At 40.1% G+C, this 23,955-nt stretch overlaps 1 protein-coding gene across 1 annotated transcript in view; it reads right to left on the reverse strand.

Moving 5' to 3' along the window:
* Nucleotides 1-23,955, reverse strand: part of SNTB1 (syntrophin beta 1) — a 211,237-nt gene that overhangs the window by 111,230 nt on the left and 76,052 nt on the right. The window contains exon 2 of the mRNA XM_033125880.1: nt 15-237. Coding sequence (XP_032981771.1) covers nt 15-237 — 223 coding nt within the window. The remainder of the gene's footprint in view (nt 1-14; nt 238-23,955) is intronic.

Consider the following 23,955-nt stretch of genomic DNA (forward strand, 5'->3'; position numbering starts at 1 on the left):
TTGGCCTTCTTTACCTGTTCTCGGTGTCAGCCATGGCCATACTCCTCGTGACGTAGCACATCTTCAGGGGGATGCTTTTCCGGTCTCTATGGAAGGAGAAGGGCTGCGATGATGACAACAGAGGGTCTGAAGAGCCGCCCCCTAAGCGAGGGGATTCTGGCGGGGGCGTTTCCCACCCAATCTCGGATACAGGGGAGCCTTTCTTCACATAGGGTGTGGCTTCTCGCATGTATTTCACTGCAAGCAAAAAAGACAACAGTAAGCTCTTTTAAGTACATCAGGGCTGCATTTCTGGAAAGTCTGACATTAGACAAGCTCTTAATACTGAACCTCTTAAATTCTGAACACGATTCAGAATTTCCGTCCCTCTCCTGATAGTTATCCTGTCATTTCAATTATATACTAATCTGGTTTTTAGAACTTGCTATTATGATGACCTGAACTTGAGAATTACTTTCAGCTTTTATCAACTAGGACAACTTCTTATCTTTTCTGATTGTAAGTTGCATTCTGGGAAAGGGGCTGCGAAAGAAATGGGTGGAGAAGGAGAAAGACTCACTTAGGCTAAAAGACTCATGATTATCCAACATAGACGTAGGGAATCGGTAGCCATATTCACTATCCATGCCATCATTTTTCTATTGAGAAACAAGGACAGACTTTTCCATTTAATAGTGCTAAGAGCATATATGCAAAGAAATACACAGAGGAACACTTATTTCGTAATGCAAAAATCTGTAATAGAAAAAGATTATATTTAAGAGCTGAAAACTTGGAAAAACCTAAATGTCCACTAAAAAAGGATTAAATGAATTATAAGACATCTATATAGTCATTTAAAAAAAAAATGAGACAGGGGCCAGTCCGGTGGCTCAGGCGGTTGGAGCTCCATGCTCCTAATTCCAAAGGCTGCGGGTTCAATTCCCACATGGGCCAGTGGACTCTCAACCACAAGGTTGCCAGTTCAATTCCTCGAGTCCCGCAAGGGATGGTGGGCTCCGCCCCCTGCAACTAAGATTGAACACGGCACCTTGAGCTGAGCTGCCTCCCGGATGGTTCAGTTGGTTGGAGCACGGGCTCTCAACCACAAGGTTGCCGGTTCAACGCCCGCAAGGGATGGTGGGCTGCGCCCCCTGCAACTAGCAATGGCAACTGGACCTGGAGCTGAGCTGCGCCCTCCACAACTAAGACTGAAAGGACAACAACTTGAAGCTGAACGGCACCCTCCACAACTAAGATTGAAAGGACAACAACTTGACTTGGAAAAACAGGCCTGGAAGTACACACTGTTCCCCAATAAAGTCCTGTTCCCCTTCCCCAATAAAATCTTAAAAAAAAAAAAATGAGACAGATATAGATGTGTTGATGTAGAATGACCTGTTAAGATCTATTATTAGTTTAAAAAAAGTGGTGAGTAGAACATATACTGTAATATTTTTTGTGTATAAAATCATAAATAGATATGCTTGTATATCTACAACTATTTCTGGATAGAAACACAAGAAAATGTTAACAGGAGTTAGCTCTGGACAGTGGAAATAAAAGTCAAGATGATGGAGAAATAGACCTTTACTATTCATTTATTACCTTTTTATATCATTTTCATATTTAGCCATACGCATATATTACTTTATGAAATTTAAAGAAACAAAAATAGTTTAAGAGTTGAGTGGAAGAGCCTGAAATTCTGCACTTTGATATGTTTGCTGGATCTTCAGAAGTTACTTGCCCATCCTGATTTTAGGCATTTGGTCCTTAGACAGCTTCTGAGTTGACAGGGCAACTAGATTCTGGGAACCTATAATATAAACTTCCATATCCTTTTATCCCTCACAGTCTGGTGGGGGAAGACTTCGGGAGGAACTCTGCTGCTTGAGGGAGGATCTGGGTAAATCCCTTACAGATATCTCTTATTACAAATGGAAGTGAATTGGAATGGGTGCAAACTAGGGGACATTTCCTCTAGATCTTTGATGATTCAATTCCGCAAATGAGTGCCTTCGTTGTGCAAGAAGACATGGAGCCAAATTTATGGAGACTGCAGAAATAGAAAACATGGGGTTTCCATTCTCAAGAATTACAAAATCATAGATAACTGTAGTCAGTACTGTTGATATCCCGTAAGATCCCATTACCAGTAGGGCACGTACATCCTAGCTGCTGTAGGTTGCCTGAGAACAACTCCTAGCTGCCCCTCTGCTCTGGAGAACTGCTCTTAGCACGACAGAAGCCACCATGCCTGGGAGTGAGCGGGTTTGCTGCCCAATCCCCCCAGACTGAGGCTCTGCTTCTAGGGAACCCCACCTATGATATAGCAACATAGGACTAGTACATGAACTATAGCACAAAGCATAAGGATGAGTTAAGTTTTATAAAGGAATAAAGTACCTTGGAAGAACTCATGAGAAAAAAAATGGATCCAGGGGCACAAGTGACAAATTAGGTTCATAACAATTTAATAAGCAGACCCAACGTACCCAGAGGCTTGCAATATGGATCTACATTTGGAGAACCAATCATACATATCAAAAACAACCATATTGAGTCAAGACAGAGGAGATGTCACGTAGCACCAACATGTACTTGAAAATAAGATGGCAGGGTCTTAACTGAACAGCAGTGCAATTAGGAGAAAACAGCTCCATGGTTGCTGAAAACCTGTTGGCACAGGTTGTAGTGACAGAAGAAAGGTGATACATGGCCACTGTATTTGAAGGAATATTGTTTATTTCTGGGCAATATATTTAAAGGGGAACACCAACATACCTAAGAACAAATGCAGAAAATTTAGGGGGACATATTTATGCTGTCCAAAGCTAAAACAGACCTGTTTTGAAGATACTGAATTTTTCATCTCTAAAAATGTTGTAGTAGAAGCTAGAACACTGCTTAGCTTTATATTGTGTAGAATCAAGCTTATTGATCTATAGGGAATTCAAGTATCAGATGAGATTGTTTGAAGATTCTCCTTCAATTGCATTATTATCCTTCTGGCTGGAGTGGGGGATGAGTGTTGTAGAAGTCAGAATCCAGGGATGTTTCATGGACTAGCTGGCATTTGAACTCAGTGTTAAAGGGTAGCTAAAACTTAAAAAAAGTAGAGATGAGGATAACAATCCTTCTTTTATATAGTGTACTCTGGTTTATAATTTTTAACACAATTCTGTAGGAAAGGAAAGTCGGACCTCAATGACCTCAGTTTGGAAGAGGGATAAAGAAGGAACATTTATCATATCCCTAATGGTGTGCCAAGTATGGAACCAGATATTTTACCTAGCTTCCCACATTTAAGCTTCAAAATAACCACTTAAAGTCTCACTTTATATATAAGGAAACTAGGTCCAGAGAGGAAATGGGTAAAGGATATTTCATTTATCTAGTATCCATGTATCCACAAGCAGTAAAATAATACATGGCTATCCCCTCTGGGCCCTGCTACAAAGAAATGTCTTATTGAGCTACTTTAATTCTGGTAGACACTCGGAGATTTACATAGGTTATTCCTTGCAAGACTAACATTGTTTTACACGTCAGCACACGAAGGCTCAGAAGTTAGCTTGTGTGGAATCATGTGGCTAGTTAGTGCTGGAGCTAGGGTTTGATTTCCCAGAGATTGTACTCTTTCGTGAAACCTGTCCACCCCACCTAGATAAAGGATGAGAAGCACAGTGAAAAACTTTTCTATAGGCAGTGGTGATTAGCCATGGTGGTCTATAAGCAAGAGGATGGTGGCATCAGAGGTCAGCTTCAGCAAGAGCTCCTGAAAAGTGAGATCGGATGTACTAGAGGAGGAAATTAGTAGATGGAGATCCACCAGTTAGAGGGTCATTGGGTGTGACTGCCAGAGATAACCTGAGCAACACTCAAAATATCCATATAACATGTGAGGAATCCCAGAAATGTGTAGCTTGATCCATTCATGAACAGAGACGTGGGAACTACAGCAGTCTTAGCTTGGAAGCAATTATTTACCAAGTAGCCACTTCTTATGCGGCTATTTAGTCCATGAACATGGGGAATTTATAGAACTTGGGGAATTGACAAAAGAGAGAAGACGCAGTCATGCTCTGAAGAAACAACACCTTACTGGAAATGATATTCAATACAGAGTGATCCTTTTAATTGACCAACTGAAATAAAGACAGAGAAAACAAGGTAGGTCTCATAAATTACAGATCCATTCATTCAGCCAAAATGTATCAGTTTTCATGTGCTGAGGAATGCTTTGTCCATGAAACACAGTAAGAAATGGCCTCTGGTTAAAAGAAGTGTAAGCCTAGACAAGGAGGAAGGGAAGTGAGGAGATGACATGTGTTAAATCTTAAACTTGGTTTAAGGAGGTCCCAAGCTGGACGAGTCTCTACGGGTCTGTCAGAATCAAATGGAAACCCTTTTTGGAGGAAGGAAATGTCATCCTAGGCTTCAAAGAGCCCCTAAAAATCATTTTCAAGAGATTGTCATCATTGTTCCTAAGCAAGATAGACTGAGGTCACTGAACTGTCCCCAGACTTGTCCTGAGGAAAAACAAGTAACGTCAACACACCCGTGCTTAAAGCCCATTTGTTCAGGAGCCCTGCATCTTTTTCAGAAATATGGAAAAGGGAGAAACTTGTTTTTTGTGTAACGAAGAAAGCGAAGGAAATTGCCATTGGATTCCTCCAAGGGCCCACAATTTCTGGTCTAAGGGAAGTAATAAAATTGTCAGAATATCTCTTCTTGCTGGAAGAGACTCCAAATAATTATTTCTAGAAGCCTTGGCCATCAGTTATGTGAAGCAATCCCCTCCCAACCCACCAACTGAGGCCGGAGGCTAAGTCCCCTCAGGCAGAGCACAACAGCAGTGCAGCCATGTCTGGGTGTGATAAAGTAGAGCCTCGCACAGGAAATATCAGAGTGTGTGAAACATTTTCATGGTTCTCCGGGCCCTAATGTCCTGAAATTTCTATACATTACAATCAAAATACTGAGAGTGTGGTCTAACTCAGGGAGGGTAAGACTAGAGCTGACTGCAATAGGTGCCCCAAATTACAGTGTATTAAATAATATAGAGAGTTTTGTTGTTGTCTTGTTTTATTTTACCAAAAGTCGAGAGTAAAAAGAAAAGGGCTGCTAGGGCAGCTGTGCTCCCTGATGTTGTCAGGCCGTCAGGCTTCTACTCCCTTCCTGCTCTGTGTCCGTAGCCTGCTATATAATGATCCAAGGTGGCTGCTTGAGTTCCAGCCATCATCACCAAATTCCCATCAGTAGAAAGGTGGAAGATGTGAAGGACAAACCTTAAAGGTGTCCTTCTTCCTTAAAGGCCACTTTTCAGGAGTTGATACACTATATCTGCTTCCAACCCACTGGCCATTATGTAGTCACACAGCCACTGGTAGATGGAAAAGACATTTACTCTTAACTCTGTGCCAACCTAGTTTAAACCTGGTGAAGTGGGGAAATTATTACTGTGGAAGAAGAGATTAGATATTAGAGGACAACTCTCAGCTTTTGCCACAGGGAGACACCCATAATCTCATCAGCTTAACACACTAGATTTTATAACATATAAATACAAGTAAATATGGTGGAGCAAGCAGTGAAAAACACAGTGACTAGGTCCCATGGACTTTGGTAAGTGTTTGATGTGCACTAACTCATTTGAACCTCAGAACCACCCTATGATACCAACATTGCAACCACCCCCATTTTACCAAAGCCACTGCAATAAGAGAGGGGCTAAATCATATGCCCAGTTACAGAGCTAGAAAGTGGCAGGCACATGAGTCAAATCCAGGCAACCTGGCTCCAGAGTGCTCTTTTTAACCATGAAACAAAACTGTTTCTCTCACTTAAAAAAGTATATATTAATTGTGTGTGTGTGTGTGTGTGTGTGTGTGTGTGTGTGTGTGTGTGTACGTATTTAAGCCAACATTTGTATGTACTTGGAGAAAACATCCAATTAAGAGGCTAGTGCCTGTAACATAAGATAGCTTGATTTTGTAAGCCTGAACTATTAAACGATGGCATTTCAATAAATGCCTTTTAAGACACTGTAATGCGTATTCATAATAGGGGGTTTAACCTGGCAGAAGTGAGCAGCTAGTGTCTGCATAATTACACCTCCACATGCATACAGACAATAATTTCAGGCAAAGAGCTGTTGAAACCAATCAATAAGCAGCCAGGCCCAGGTTCAGGGTGCCTCTTAATCAGAACTAATTAATAACCCATGCCCTTTCTGGGCATCATGAATTACAAATGGTAGTTGAGCAATTAAAATTCCAATCTCCAGTTGCAAAAAAAAGAGGAGGAGAGCAGAAAGAAGTGGCCTTCAAACCCATAATACACCAAGTCACTTTCAATATGTTTCCAGGTTTCCATGTGAAGGACAGGCAGTTGTGAAGATTTCAAAAGAACATTCAGTGAAGCCCAAGTTTGCGAAAGCCCCAAGTCATAATCACATTTTTGTTGGGGCAGCCAGATGACATCTGAAAGGAAAAGCACACACAGGCTACTAACAAGGAAATGCTTTAGGCAAATCCAACCAACTCTCTTAGAAGGCTGGTTTCCGGGGAGCCAGCAAGGCTCCCTGATATGTGCAAGGATGCTTCTTAAAAATAACAATAAACAAGCGATTTCCAGATTACAGGATGGAAAAGAAATACTTCGTTACTGTATGGGATATGAACACAAAAATGTACATTTTCTAATGTGATTAAGGGAAAAGCTGGAGGTAAGAAACCTTGAGTATTTGGACCTTTGGTGAAACTTTCAAGTTGGGGACAGGTTGGTGACAGTGGAATTTGCTAACAAAATGCAATTTAAGACTTCCCCTTAATGGCATTCCCTAGGTCATCTTAGAAAGGAAAGATACAGAGGGAGATCATTAATATTTCCAAAAAGACCAAGAAATGATGGAAGAAGTAATATAAGCTTCTCAGAAGTTATAGCTAATCCTTCAGGAGGCTGAGTGGTGAGGTGGAAAGAGAATTGGTCCTGGGACTTGGGGACCTGGATTGCAGTTCCAGCTCAGTCACTAACTAGCTCTGCAGCCCTGAGCAAGTCACTCCACCACACAAACCTCATTTTCTTCACCTGTCGAGAGAAGGAAATACGGTCCCTACCCTTCAAACATCCTATGATTCTTTGAGAAGCTGCCTCTTCTGACGACATTAGAAAAAGAAGAATCTTTCTTATCTCACCTTACTGTTTGTGTCATCACCGACACACGGCCCTGCTAAATACATGCTGAGTTCTTGGGCCTTTGGCAGCCATCTCTTCTGACTTTTTCCCCAAGCCCTACAGACACCTGACAAATATGAAAATAAGCCTACCCGTTGAGAAGACATACTCAAGTCACTCGTTCTTTGGTTTGGCAGGGTTTTCTAAAAGAATCATTGTTTTCATTCACTTCACACTATTTCTCGTCCATTCTGCCAGGTGGTTCCTTAATGGTAGGATTTTAAAAGACTTTGGGGACGGCCCATTGGCTCAGTGGTTAGAGTGCAGTGCTCATAACACCAAGGTCACCGGTTCGATCCCCACATGGGCCAGTGAGCTGTGTGTTCCACAACTAGTTTGAAAACAACGACTTGACATGGAGCTAATGGGTCCTGCAAAAACACACTGTTCCCCAATATTCCCCAATAATAATAATAAAAAAGACATTAGAAGGATGACCAAAGGGCTCTCATGAGGTCGGAAGGACATCATGAGGGAGGGTGCTGGGTTTCAATATGAGGAGTCAGGAGTGAAATAAACTGGGTATGAACTGTTGACTAATCTTTGGCCTTCAAGTAAATAACTATCTCAGAATTATCCTATTTCAGATAGTGCCATCATTCGATGTGACCTGCCTTGATTCTTCTTCTTCAGTTAAGCAAAGTCACTGCCCCCAGAGATGCCACCTGGTCCCAAGCAAAGTATCTTATCTTATGAGTCCTACAAGCACCCAGAAGTACACTGATTGGTTTAGTTATCCATTAATTCAAAATGCTTCATGAGTTCCTACTATGGGCAGCGCTCTAAGTGTTGGAGTTATCCCCGTAAACAAGACAGACTAGAGGTGCCTGCCCTCAGGAGCTTGCACTGAAGAAGTAGAAAACTAAAGGGCACTGTGCTGAAAGAGACACATCCTCGAGGCCTTGGGTGTGTCCCCGTTCACACAGAGCCATTCACCAGCTGGCTCTGTCCTACCTCCTGTCCCCATCTCAGCTGATTACCTCTTGGTTCCCACGGTTCACATGCCAGCCATAGAGAAATGCTGTTTAGTTCTCTGAACACGCCAAGCTCTCTCTTGCGTCTGTCTGCTCTTTGCACATGCCATTTCCCCTGCACGGAAAGCTTTCTGGAAAACTCCTCCCTATAGCCTGTAAGTCTCTTTCAGGAAAGATCTTTCAGAAAAGATCTCCTTCTTGAAGTCCTCCAGGCTTACCTCCCTTCAGCTCCCGCCATGCTTTGTGGCAACCCCCAACAGCATGAGGACGTAAACATTACGAGGATGGCTTCTGCTGTGCAAGGAGCTGTGCTGATCATCTTACAAACATTTAAACACACGTCACACACAGTTATCTGTGTGCACATAGTAGGTGTCTCTGGTAGAAGCACAAGGTCTTCAATGTTGAGTGACTACTTCCCAGAAGTTAAAACTCTAAACTCTGGAGCCACACTACTTAGTTTCAAATCTTGACTCTGTCACCTGGCAACTGTGGCAGTTAACTGTGAGGTGACATTTCCTTAACCTCTCAATGTCTCCATTTCTCCATCTGTGAAATGGGGATAAATACTAGTGCCTAGCACAGAGAGTTGCCACGAGGGTTTAGTGAGCTAGCTCACACAAAGGGCTTAAAATGGAGTCTTGCACATGGAGAGTGCTCGTTAGTGTTAGAAAAACAAAAAAACAAAACGATATTTACATCTATTGCCACAGCAATTAACATAAATGACCGGCTGTAAAATGTGGAATCGTTGAGCAAATGAATGATAAAGTTAATAGGTTCTCTAAGATGCTGTTTTTTTATTTTTTATTTTTGCAGATTTGTTCTTTAGGAGAACGAATCTTATAAGTGAGGCCGGAGAGGATCAGTCACTTCTCCATGGTTTCAAGACGAAGAAGCTACAGAGGAGGGTCAGAAATCCACATCCTCTATCCTGTAGAATGGGTGTTGGCAAGATTTTTCTGTAAAGGGCCAGATAGAAAACTGGGGGGAGGGGTGGATCTGTGGGCCTTAGGGTCTGTCACAACTACTCCATTTCTGCCACTGTAGCATGAAAGAGGCCACAGACAGTATGGAAACAAATCAATGCGGCTGCATCCCAATAACACTTTAGTTTATTGGTAACAGGACCCATTTGACCTGTGGGCTGCAGTCAGTCCATTCCAGCTTTAGAAAAATAACTAGCAATTATTGACTACTTACCATGTATTGGGCACTACTCTAAATGTTTGAATTATACTAGCTCATTTAAAAGCAGTTCTATGAATTAGGAATATTATCATGCCTCCCTTACAAGCAAGGGGAGTGTGGCATGGAGAGCTAAAGTGACTTGCTCAAGGTCACACAACAGCAATTGGCAGAGCTGGGATTTGAACTGTCCGGCTCTATAGCCTCCAGTCCTAATAGCTTTACCATGCTCTTTCCTTGTGCCCTGGATGCTGCCTCTACATATGGCCACCAAATGTTCATGCCTGAATCCTGTTTGTGCAACCACAAAAATTCTAGAAATCATGCTTTTCAAAAGACCTTTTATTCTGCAATGTTTTCCTTATATTTCTTTTCTTATATTGCACCCAAACCTTACCTCTATAATTTGTATTCACTGATCATGGCTCTACTCTGCAGAGATACACAAAGAATCATGAACATCTTATGAACTGATAAAATATAAATGCTTGGCTTTACATTAAAAAGACAAGCCCAGTTAAAAGGAGGCTGCAACTACTAGTCAGATGTGATCGGGCTGCTGGTCCACATTCTCTCAGAGCCTAAAGGTGGTAATGGATGAACCTAACGTATGACAGGCACGAAAGATGTTGCTTTTACTACGTCACGTCCCTACATAACTGCTGGGAGAGACATGCAATGCCTTAGATAACAAAATTAAGATTTTACGTGTTGCACACGGGCTGAAACTAAGAAGGTGAAATATAATAGGGATAAGATAGAAAGTTCTGTCGTTGTGTATTCAAAATAAAATCACTGTAGCCCATACGTGACTTTACGTATACGAGGATGTTATATGGAGACCATCATTATAAGCATTTCATGTGAAGAAAGGTTCTAGAGAGTTCCATGGCTATAGTTGCCACATAATGTAATAAAATGTTAGGCTGTACTGGTAGAAGTATGGTGTTCAGAAAAAGAGAGCATAGTTCCCCTCTTTACCACCTTGATCAAACCATACCTGGAGCTCTAATAGGTTTAGATGAGAGTAAGGCAGTGACCAGGTTGTTGAAAGCCTCAACACATGAAGAAAACATAAATTAAATGAAAGACATTAGAGCACAGTAGTGAACAGCATAAACTCTGGAGTCTGATGGCTGGGGTCAAATTCCTAGCTCTTCTGTCACTGACCTCTGTGGCCTTGGGCAAATTATTTAGTTTCCCCACATGTTATTTTTTTCACCTATATCATAGTATTGTTGTGAGGATTAAATGAGTCAATATAGGTAAAAAAACAAAACAAAACAAAACAAATATATATATATATATATATTTATATATATATTTGTATAAATATATATAAATATTTTTATAAATATATAAATATTTTTATATATAATTTGTACAAATATATATATATGTGTGTGTATATATATACACACACACACACACATATATATATATATATTTATATATAGAACTTGGCGTTAGTAAATGTCATAAGGGTCATTACCATTATTAAGAGTTAACCTAGAAAAGAAAAGGTTTATGGAACCTCAATAACGGAGGGCTGGGTGAAACTCACTTTGTATATCTCTGCAGTGAATACAAATTACCAGGTTAATGTTTGTGTTCAATACGAGAAAACACTGTGAGGCAGTGAGTTCCTTATTGCTAGTGACATTCCATTACAAACTGGAGGAGACACCTCCCAGCCATGCTGCAGGAAGGATTATTCTACTCTGTGCAAGAACAGATTGTCTCTAAAACCCCTTCAAGCTGTCATGCTTATGTTCCTTCTGGAATATGGTTAAGATGCCTAACCTAAAGACCCCAATACTGTGAGCACAGGTCATGGTTGTGCAACACGTAAAACATGCTGTACACTTCTTCATTACTATATGCTTCTTAGCTACATATTCGTTAGGTGATAATAGGACAGTTCGTTAAGCTAGCTGAGTCTTAGAATGCTCATCGATAAAATGAGGAAAACAATGAATTCTACAGTGAGGCAACACAATATATTCATTTAATAAATGAGCTCCAGAGTCAGAAGATCTGGGTTCGAATCCCAAATCTTCCACTTAACAAGTTGGGCTTCTTTGAGCGAGGTATGCAACCTCTCTGTACCTCAGTTTCCTCCCCTGAGAATAACAGGACTCATCTCATAGAATAGTTACGAGGATTAAATATTTTTTTAAATGTATATGAAGCCCTTAGAATAGTGCCGGGCACATACATACTTAGTACTCACATTTCACCCTTACTATTATGTTGTTGCTATAATTGTTGTTATGAAATTTAAATGACGATACATATTGCACAGATACCAATCTCTTTTCTAATACTAGGAACTATCAAAATCATGAGTGCTTGACAGTATCATTTCGTTCACGTATTCATTGAACGTAAATTAGGCCCCCATTCTGAGTGCCGTGTGGGACTAGACGTGGCAGGGAGAAGTATCAGCTGGCCATTCAAGTTCCTGCTTCTGAGAGTTTTATAATCTGCCTGGGAGAAAAGGCATACAAACCTAAAACCTGGGAATTGCCACAGAATATCATTCAACACACACACAAATAATTTCATTTGTCTTCCTTGGGAAAATGCAGTAACGATTTTAACAGTTATACCCTAACATCTGAAGACAGGAAGTGAGTCACAGTCAGAAAGGATGTCTGAATACGCATGTCCTAATATTGTTTTTACTCTTTCCTAGACAGAAGATCATATGTAAATAGGTCTTTATGTCAAAAGGCAGGAAGTGCTGCTCTCACTTCCTCCTAACAGGTATCTCTATGAAGTATACCTCTATTATTCCAGGTAGAGCTTGGTAATAACATCCTGCAACTCAAACTTGGGGTTCAGTAAATTTGTTACTTTTCAGTGGCCAAAGCCCAGAGTCATAAAGCTTTTCCAAAGGAAACCACATTAAGTAAACAAAATATCATTACCAAGGGCAGATCAGCCCAGGTCTGGGATTTTTTTCCCCACCCTAGCCCGGATATACTTCAGACCCAAAGCAATCACAGAGGCATCTGCAGGTAAGGCAGATGGTGAGGAGGGCTTTGAAACATCAGGGTCCATCAAACTGGACACTGTTATGAACGCCAGCTGTTTTGAAAATGCTTTCCTGTGTAAATCACGTCCGTGTGTATAATCTCATTTCATGCTTATTGTCATGCCCATCTGAACTTTGCATGCACTGAAAGTCCTATAAGAATTGGACCATGCATTTATTTGCTGGAGACTTCCATGGCCCAGGGTAACAGCCTAACAGCTCTCCCCATCAACTCCTACCCTCTCCCAAGCACACATATGCAAACACAAACACATCTTGCTGGACAGAACTGATGCCTATTGCACTGGATTTTCTCCTAAAGTCCAAACTTAGCTTGGCATTGCTTATAACTCTTTGGGGAGAGTAATTGCCAAGAACTACAAGAAATAGGTCAGGATGACAGAGGAGAGGCCTAAGCAAGCTTCTCGGTTCTGACTGTCAGAGCCAGGAGAATAAAACCTCACAAGTTTTTTCCCTTAAACTTCCAGAAGTTTCATTTGACTCTGAATAGTCATGCAAGAGAGCTTGTTTTTGTTGTCTTGTTTTTTGTTTTTTTTTTTTGCTTTTTAAAGAGGTAAGGAGGGGATGGTGGTTGAGCATCAGCATAGATACAGCTTTTAAAAAAAATAATAAACAGATCTATAAGAAAATTTAATAATACAATTAGTGGGCAAATTGAGGTTCAGAGAGTTCAAATATCTTAACCTCAAGTATACAACAGACCTGAGATTTGATCCCTCGTGTTCTAAATCTAATATCTGATCTAATAAATCTAATAACCACTGTTATAACCATACAGATGGTTGCACAAGTGTCATGGAGGCTAGACTGTTGTGACTAGTGAGTTTGCATTGCTATTGATGCTGGGAAAAACCTATGGATACTGGGGGGCTTTAAATTAATAAACATACTCTGTAATGATCATGTCAGAATTTGAATTATCGAAATATTCCACATCTGTCATAAGGAAAAAAATCTAAAGATAGTATAGGAAAGGCTAAAAAAAACAGACTATTCCCTGGAGTGTTTGATGAAATAAAAAGAGGCAACAGAAAATCAGTATTCTAAATAGAAGAGGAAATAACAGATACAAAAGAGATTTCAAAGATAACAAAATAACACTTAGACAGATTTATGATAACAAATTTGAAGACTTAGATAAAATGTACAAATTCCTAGAAAAAAATAAGCTTGCTAAAAACTGACCTAAGTAGAAATGAGAAGTGTGGTTATTCTTATAACTCTTAAAGGAATGGAAACACTGGTTAACATTCTTCCCAGAAAGAAAAGACCAGAACCAGAGTTCTGGTAATTCATTTACTAGTGAATTCTACGAAATTTTCAAAGAATAGATCATTCGAATCTTAAACTATTTCAGAAAATAGACAAAGAAAAGGCCTCTTCAATTTATTCTATGAAGCTACTATGACATTAATAACAAAGCCAGACAAGAAAAATTTCAAAAAGGAAAATCACCAACCCATTTCATTCATAAATATAAGTGCAAAAATTCTAAACAAAGTATTAGCAAAGCAAGTCCAACAATATATATAGAAGAGAACTGTAGGGGGAACTGTCTGGGGGAACTGTAGGACCTTGACTTGGGGTGTCCGGGATAGACGCAGCCTTAGGGTGACAAAATTGAAAGTATATAAAGATATTTTTGAAATGATTTTTTAAAAACTTATGCAATATTTAAAGGTGTTATTTATAGTGATACGGTTCAAGGACTCTTTCAGCCTATAGAAACTGTCGAGTTTCACACCTAAGCCAGTAAACTGTATCACCAAGCATAATGCACTTGTCTATAAGCAACATGATGAATCAAAAAATGGATCGAACATATTTTTCAGGCTACTGGACCCAGGCGCATTAAAACTCTGGTGTTTGTCTCTGCCAAATGAATGCCTGGGTCCTAGTTTTCCACCACAGCCAATGGTTTGTCCTTTGCACAAGTCAAAAAGATTTCTGGTTTAGATTCTTCTGTAAGTGCAGATATGCCATAAAATATTTTTCTGGTGATTGTTTTGAGATTCATATTGGTATCTAGGCAAAATTGCCTTTTAAAATATTTCTAAACATGTGTTAAATATTATGTAGTTGAATATTTTAGCAAATAAACAGTAAGTCCTCACTTAATACCGTCAATAGGTTCTTGGAACTGCAATTTTAAGAGAAATGACAATATAACGAAACCAATTTGACCTTAGGCTAATTGATACAAACAAGAGTGAAGTTCCTACGACATATATTCTGGTTACAAAAAACATCACCGAACTTCTAAATAAAGACCTAAAACACTTCTAATATTAAACATATGAAATTAATGTGAGCTATGCATGCATTTAAGAAAGAAGAATAAAAACAAATAAGAGAATTATTTTCCAACACTTTAATTCCAGTTCACGGTCGTGGGTGGCCTGAGCCTATCCTGGCATCTCAGGGCATAAGGTAGGACCCACCCTGGACAGGATGCCCTTCCATCGCAGGTTACACCTGCACTCATTCAGAATGAGACAGTGTAGACACATCGTGGGGATAGAGCCAGGAGTGCAGTTTCCAGGCTCTCGGCCTCATGTGGAAAGGTGCTGGCTCAGGTAGTAAATGGCCATCAACTGTGATTGGATGGCCATCAGCTGTGGCTAGTTGGCCATCAGCTGTAACCAGTGAGCCATTGGCCACTAATATAACTGCCGAGGCTATGCTAGCAGGAAAATGGGGGCTAGCAAGAAGACGGTGGCTGGCAAGCACGGATTGCCCTTAGCGTGGCGGAGTGCAGTTAGCAAGGGGTTGGTTGGCAGAGAAGCGGATGGCAGGTTGCGGATCCTGTGGCTCCTGCTTCCTGTGTCTCCAACCCAGCCACCAGCAAGAATATTGTGGTATGACTCCCCTATCCATGGCTCCCTGGGTGTTCCTTTTTGGCCTCACCATATCCTGCGTTCTTATGTGGGGAGCGGGACCAGAGACCACGCATGCCACCTTGCCTGACACACATGGTTTTACCTCATGTACACATCTTTAGGATGTGGGAGGAAACTGGAGTCCTGAGAGAAAACCCTCGCAGACACGGGGGAACACGCAAAGTCCACAGTGGCCTTGGCCATGAATTGACTTTTTTTCCTCATCAATGTTATAATGAAACGACATTGAAAGAAAGGACAATACCCGAGGAGCTGCTGTATGTGAGTTACGTGCTATTAGCCCCACTTAACAGTTGCAAGGATGGAGGATTAGGAGATGAGGAAATGTTCCCTGCATACATTGGTGGGGGAATCAGGAGCAAAAGCCAGATTGGCCTGACTGGAAGGCTGTCATCCTCTAGCTAAACTCTACTGGTTCTTGAATAACCCAGCTTCCTGTTTAGTTTGTGCTTTCCCCTCATGACACCCACAACCCCCCTCATCTTTCCTGCGCTCAGATTAGATCTTGGAACATAGACAGTGTTTCAGATCAGGAGGAAGGTTAAGTCATCTGTTCCTTTCAACAGCGACTTCCCTTTCGAGCTTTCATCTTTACCTTTTGCCCTTTGCTTAGCCCTGGGCTGTCTGCAAAGAAGGTGGGGGGATGGTGGAGATAGGGATACCTTGAACATAACAAAATACCACCCAGGATGGAACCCATCAAATGGTTCCAGGGTGTTATACACTTTCCAGCTCCCTCTGTCCTTATTCTTTGTCTGTCTTGGTCTTGGTTGGAAAGGACAAAAGGGAGCTACCATTTATAGGAGGCCTTTTTTAAATTTTATACCAGATACTATACATATAGTATCTGGTTTAACACACACAACAACTCCATGAGATTAGTATTGTGAAATGGGAAATTCCGTCTGTGAATTACAGATTGAACTGTCTCGTTGTCCATCGTCCTGGATACTCAGGCTTCCCTCCAGGCCCATGTGCCACAGAATCAGATATATAGCTGCAGATGTAGTCAGGTATCCTGAACCGGAGAGTTTGGTATCTCTGCATGGGAAACTATAAATGCTTTACTTTCTAGTAGGCTATAACTGTCACTCCGTTTTCATTTTTGTTCAACAGATAATGCTTATCTAAGATATGTTACCTTTTAGGATAAGCCTACAAGTCATGCAGGATTTGTAACCTGAGCAGGCTCAAGAGGGCTCTGATATATAATAATCAAATATTCATAGTATATAATATGCTATTATAACAGAAGCAGGACCTGAAAAACAGACTTTTACCATCAAAGCAGTTTATTCTGTTTGTCACATGCCCAAATAAAAAATTATAAGACTCTTTCTTTTTTCTTCCTTTTTAATCCTTGGGTGATGCTCACTTTTTAAATAGGTATTCTGCTTTAAAGAAGTCCATACACATTAAATTATATACTATACTAATTACTTCCAAGAAATAATCCCTTCTAGTTCTATAATCACAAACATTAAGACGTATTTCAGTGAATCATACCCAGAGTTCATGAAATTGTAGATTTATAAGTGAATTATACTTGGAATGAATTTTCTACCAGAACTGAGAAATACATGACATTATTCAGCAAATAAAGTATATACAACTCTTTTTATATATATATATATACGTTTTTCAGTTACAGTTGACATTCAATATTATTTTATACTAGTTTCAGAGGTAAATCACAGTGGTTAGACATTTATATAATTTACGCAGTGATCCCTTCCCCCGTTAGTCTGGTACCCACCTGGCACTATACAAAGTTTTTGCAACAATATTGACTATATTCTCTATGCTGTACTTTACATCCCCATGACTATTTTGTAACGACAATTTGCATTTCTTAATTCCTTCACTTTTTTCACCCAGCTCCCCAACCCCCCGCCCCCTGGTCACCTTCAGTTTGTTTTCTGTATCTAGTATGAATCTGTTTCCGTTTGTTTTTTCATTTATTTTATTCTTTAGATTCCACATACAAGTGAGATCATATGGTATTTGGCTTTCTCTGACTTTTTTCCTCAGCATAATACCCTGTAGGTTCATCCATGTTGTCGCAAATGGTAAGATTTCATTCTTTTTTATGGCTGAGTAATATTCCATTGCATATATGTACCACATCTTCTTTAACCAGTCATCTATTGAAGGGCACTTGAGTTGCTTCCATATATTGGCTACTGTAAATACTGCTAAAATGAACGTACTGGTGCATATATCTTTTCAAATTAATGTTTTGAATTTCTTCAGATAAATACCCAGATAAGGAATTCCTGGGTCATAAAGTAGCTCTATTTTTAATTTCTTGAGTAACCTCCAAACCATTTTTCATAGTGTCTGCACCAACTTGCAATTCCACCAACAGTACACACGGTTCCCTTTTTTCCGCATCCTCACCAACACATGTTGTTTATTGATTTATTGATGATAGCCATCCTGATGGGTGTGAGGTGGTATCTCATTGTGGTTTTAATTTGCTTTTCTCTGATGACTAGTGACATTGAACATCTTTTCATATGTCTAGTCATCATGTGTATGTTCTCTTTGGAGAAATGTCTATGCAGGTCCTCTGCTCATTTTGTAATTGGATTGTTTGGGTTCTTTTTGGTGTTGAGTTGTACGAATTCTTTATAAATTTTGGATATTAACCCATTATCAGATGTATCTCTGCCCCTCCTACCAGTCTTGATGTGACTTCTTCTTTATATTCTTAGTTATAGGACTACTGTTCAGCTAGACTTCAGATCGTTCTCCAGGTTGATTGTTCGTTTATTTAGTTGTAATTTGAATGTGGTCATGGGGAGGAGGCAAGCAGAGAGTTCATCTACTTCACCATCTTGGAGCCTCCTATACAATTCTAAAGTGTTCAACAATGCCTGTTGCCAAAACATGGAAGTCAGGGAAGGAAGCCCTGGAACACTTTATATGTTAGCTTTATATGCACATTTCACTAATATGATAAATGAATTATATAGCCACTTAGAAAGGTACAGTACAGACAAAGATTTCACATTGTAAGACATATTATGACACAGCAAATCTGCTAATACCCCAAGGGCATTTATTCCTCCTTTAACCCAAACTGTGACTAATAATAGGAAATATTCATTGATAATTGATAGACACTTAAGAACAGTCTACAAATGATGACATGTATGCCTCACCACAACCCATTTTTACATCGGAAGAAGCTGAAGCACAGACAGGTTTACGTGTCTAATATCACATGCATAGTTGAGTCGCCGAGGGGGGATCTGAACCCGTTTTGTGATTTCAACACTAGCTACTAACATTTACATGCTGTGCAGCTGCGTGCTGGCCCCTTGCTCTTTGCTCTTCCCATTACCCAACGATGTGCTTTCAGAAACCCATCTCTACTCCCAGGAAGCGTCTGAAGATATATGGAGTAATATAAATGTTATCATTCTTGGAAGTTGTTTCAGGGTGGAAAAACCTGGGCTTATGAGTCAGGATCACCTAGACTGAGGCACAGCTGTCTCCTCCAGCTGCACGATGATGGACAACTCGCTTGATCCTCCTAAAGCTCTGCCTCCTCATCTATGTACTTGTATACCAATAGAAAGCATAACTTTTAAAATGTAGTCATACTTTACACTGAGTGAATTACTCACATCTTAAGTGTATCATTCAGTCAGTACGGATGAAGGCATGTTAAGACAGAACATTTCCATCTGCCTAGAAATTTCCCTCTTGCTCCTTTTTCAGTCACCCTACCCCCATTCTACAGAAAAACAACCTGATTTGCTTATTCTGGAATTTTATATAATGGAATCATACAGTGTAATATTGTTTTTGTGTGTCTCTGGTTTCTTTCACTCAGCATCATATTTGTGAGATTTATTCATGTTGTAGTATATAATAATCGTTAATTCCCAATAATAACAATTTGATATAAGCCTTAAAAGAGATAATATAGCTTATTACTTAGTTAAGGTCTACCAAAAAAAATGGTTATTATTATTATTATTCAAGAGAGGAAACCCAGGAACAGGAGACTGCTAAAGCCAAGAGGAGAAATATCTAAATCTATCACAGGTTGGACTATATTTGGAGAAAGGGTTTCATTATTAGTATCTCTCATATCACATTCTTTATATGTTTTAAGGACATCAATGCCAGAAACGTATATTTGGCACATGGGGTGGAATTAGATTGAACGTATCCTTCCAGACCAGGAATTAATTTTTTTTCTTTGCTGTGCAAAGACAATTTTGATGGACTACCTTCCCAGTGTATTTCTGAAACATTCTCTTTTGCCCACCACAAAGATAGAGAGACCCACCTACATCAGAAGATTACATTTGAGAGACCTGCATACGTAAAGCCATTCATAATGCAAGCCTTTAGCAGGAGCCAAAGTTTATGCTGTCACTTCTGTCCTACTATGTAATTCAATTTTTTCCAAAGGAACTGGAGCTTGGCTCTTATAGATACGATACCAATCCTGCCTTTCGCAGGAGATTTGGCCACAATAAATCAATACATACTGTAGAAGGAAATAGAATCATTGAAATGCATATCTTAAGTCCCTTCTTTCTGCCTAGAGGCATTCTTCACTAAAAGCATGGTCTTCAAATCTAAACGGGAAGTGGGTACCAGTCCCAAAGAGTTTTGCCAAAAATCAGTCTGACAGGGTGAGGTGTCAATATTAATATAAATCCTAAACCCTCAAGGAAAAACTTCAGAAGACTCTGTTCACTGAACTAACAGAGGAGCTTTGGAAGTGACCCCTTGTCATGTGGCAACTAGGGCAAGAATGATGCCCTAAAGGGAAAGATTAATACTTGTATATACAAAGTTTATTAAAATATCAAGTCACATTTAGAATAAGGTATAGAAGAAAATGTCTTCCAAGTTCCTGCAAGCCTGTGGGTATAGTTTCTGCTTCCTGTGGAAACATCTGTTCTTATATTCAACATAAGCCACCTCTGATGTTTATTACATTTGCTGAATGCTGAAAGGATCTGAAATGTTAAGCGTCTTGATCTGTCAGCAGTCTTGGATTTCTGTGAAAAGATGAGCTACATACCGTGTTTCCCCGAAAATAAGACCTAGCCGGACAATCAACTCTAATGCATCTTTTGGAACAAAAATTAATATAAGGCTCAGTCATTATATCATATCATATCATCATATTATATTATATTATATTAAAGGCCCGGTTTTATGTTATTATAAAATAAGACCAGGTCTTATATTAATTTTTGCTCCAAAAGACACATTAGAGCTGATGGTCCGGCTAGGTCTTATTTTCGGGAAACACAGTAGTAGCACGAATTGGAAAAATTTCATGTACCCGAAAGACATAAATCCCTATCACAGTTGAATTCCCTTTCAATACACAACCATGGGAGTTGTAAATAATATATCCAACCTTTATCTTATAAATTTCCCTTTTCATTTTCCTCTCTATGCAGATCTCCATTTCTTTTCCATAAGATACACTCAAGGTCATTTAATCTCAACTTCACCTGTTCACTTCTCCAAAATAAGCTTAGATTAAATGCATGAAAGTCAAAGCATGTGTTTGGTCTTATTAAGCTCGCCATATCCTTATGACAGAAATAGGGAATTTGGTTCATTATCCTAACTGGTAATGAAGGATAAATTGCTTATATTTAAGTGGAGTTCATATTTTATTTTTATCCAACGCTCAAATTTATTGGTTCTCATCAAAAAGTGAGGCTGGCAGTTACTTAACAGATCCCAGAAAACAACAGCAATTTTGTTTGCATCACGAATTGTACATCTGGGGGAGAAAAGTGGTTAAAAAAAAAAGAAAAAAGACAGACTTGGGTTTTACGATTTAAAGATGTTGCTTTTAAAGGAGTGATAAACAACAGAAGATGCTTAGAAGGTATGATTAAACAAAGAGGGTGGATAGGACTTGATTAAATTTCTATGCAAGATTTCATGTGATGTCATGCGATGAGAAGTTACTTGGCACAGACCAAAGGACCTCATTACCAGAGGTTGAAATGACAGGTAAAAGAGGTGGCATTCTTCTTTCTTTCTTCTCCTCCTCCTCATTTCATCTTTATTAAGCACTCCTTGTATTCATGAGACTGTCCTGCTTGCACAGCAGAGGCGGGGATGTTTTGAGAAACTAATCAGAGTCTGGGCTAATCAAAAAGCCATGTCTCTAACTCATCAAGGGACTAGGGTTTCTGGAGAAAACAATGAAGAGAACCAGTTGATATCAATCTGTGATGGTCCCATTTACCTAGGAAAATTCCCTCTGATTTTATCCAGGTACAATTCCTTAGTCCCAGTAGAACCCTGGGATTCCCTTTTTCAGTGAATCAAAATGAATAATTTAAATCATCTCTCCCACTGGACTCGGGGTTCCTTCACAGGGAAAGAAACTCAGGTCTTTCATCACTGTTGTTTTGGGGCTGAGCTCATAGTTGTGTCCAATAAATGTTTTTTGAATATATGAATAAATGAATGAATGAAGGAATACATTTTCCTGCCTCAAGCATGTCTTCCACAGACTGACTGCGTGAGGATAAAGAATATAATCTGTACAGAATTCCATTATCATTACTGACAATTTTCATTCAGAATGTACTTCAAAGTGTTTTCGCATATTAGTAACCTTAAATGTTTATGCTTATTGAAGCTATTCACATTATGTTGTTTTCTTCACACATTCACACAAAATAAAACTGATTCCTTAGCCAATATCCCAGGCAAACTCTTCTATTTTGTGCAGGTCAAAACTTGTACCGTGTTTCCCCGAAAATAAGACCTAACCGGAAAATAAGCTCTAGCATGATTTTTCAGGATGACATCCCCTGAACATAAGCCCTACTGCGTCTTTTGGAGCAAAACTTAATATAAGACCCGGTCTGATTTTCGGGGAAACACGGTAGTTAATCACCTAGTCCGGCAGCTGACCTTGCAAATATATGTCCTCCTTCCTTTGGGGTCGATACTAGAAGTTAAGATATAGGTCTCTGTTTTTGAACAGTTGATGTTTGTAATTCTGATTGGTAACAAGAACTTTTAACAATCAGAAATGTCCACAGCTACAAGCAGTGAGTTCCCTGTCATTCCAGGTTTCTCACAGAGGCTGGAAGTTCACTGGGTAGCACCTTGGAGAGGACTCAAGCATCACATTTCACTTTAGGTGCCCTTGACCTTCTCTTCAACCTGAAATTCTAAAATGTCATGACTTAGCACTGGAAATAGAAGTTTTTGCTATTAGGCTGGTGCAAAAGTAATTGCGGTTTTTGCAATTATTTTTAACCTTTAGACCGCAATTACTTTTGCACCAACCTAATAGTACTATGAAGTCGTTTTGGGGCTGCTAAATAATTCACATGAAGGCAAAAGGGCCCCAGAAACCAAAGCTTTGGTTTCTCTGAACAGCAATTTCCTTACTGATCCCCCTCACAGTAGTTGTCACAGATTTCAATGCTCTAAGAGCCCAGGGAGCCAATCCCTTTTGCAGAAATGCTTCGGTTTCTCCTAGAAGTGACTCTTTCGTTCATAGTTCAAAGCCCTTTAACTTGTCACTGAAACTTCCCCTGGCTCAACACTCTTCAGGCATCCTTGTAGATCACTTTTTCCCCTATGAAAGGGGGTTCAGCCTTTCTGTGCAAACTCGTCATAGGCCTGTAGGAGGTTGCGCAGGAAAACATTCGGCAGACTGATTAGAAGGCTCCAATTCTGATCCTCAGGCCACTAAGGACCTCACTGATAGTGCAAATGCAGTGTAATATTCCTTTCGGTTGTGCCTAGATGATATGAAATATCACCTGCTATCTCAGAGCCTGCGATGCAGCCCATTGAACCCCACTCAAACCAGCCCGCTCTATATTAAGACTGTCCTCCCACTGCATGGGTTGAGAGCTAAGACACTGAGCCCTTGCAGGAAAGCAGCCAAGCCAAAGGAATGCTTGGGTGACTCCAACGGCCCAGGGAATGTGACTAAAACTCCTGCTCATCAGGTGATTTTTTTTTCTTCCAACTTTGCCACAATATACTCTCTCTCTCTGATTTCAGTTTTACTGATGGAGGTTCTCGGCTAGCAAACAAGGTCAGCCTCCAGAGTAGTGACGTTTGCTTTTCTCCAACATGGGGACGTTTCCAGCCTTGCAGCAGAGGCCAGGCAGGAGTTTACACAGGTGGCTTGTGTTTCAAATGGACCCTTCCCTGTGTGCAGATGATAAATAGCCAAGAATGATGTCGAGGGTACAAGGGAGCCAGGGAGGTTCAACATGGACTGTCTGTTGTGTACTCCAGACACAGAAACAAGGCCAAGGTCAGAAGCTCCTTATTCATTTAATCTCCACATTTTCAGAGAGAGGATCTTCAGGGCATTTTTAGAGAAAACAAAAATGAAATGGAAAACAGAGCACTCTTTCCTTAAGAAGCTCAAAGAAGAGAGCCCTTTAGTGGTGCCGGAAGAGGAGCTGATGTGTCCACCCATCAGCCTTAAGAGGTCCTGCCCTCTGAACCAGCCAAGAGAGGGCATCGTCCAGAGCTCCCCTCTTAGAGGGCTCTGCTTTGTCCCTTCTCTAGCTACACACCTGCCCTGTGGTTCCCTAGAAACTCCAAATGTTACAAGCGTTCAGACAAA

This window comes from Rhinolophus ferrumequinum, chromosome 14, assembly GCF_004115265.2.
Source record: "Rhinolophus ferrumequinum isolate MPI-CBG mRhiFer1 chromosome 14, mRhiFer1_v1.p, whole genome shotgun sequence".
In the NCBI taxonomy this organism is placed as follows: domain Eukaryota; kingdom Metazoa; phylum Chordata; class Mammalia; order Chiroptera; family Rhinolophidae; genus Rhinolophus; species Rhinolophus ferrumequinum.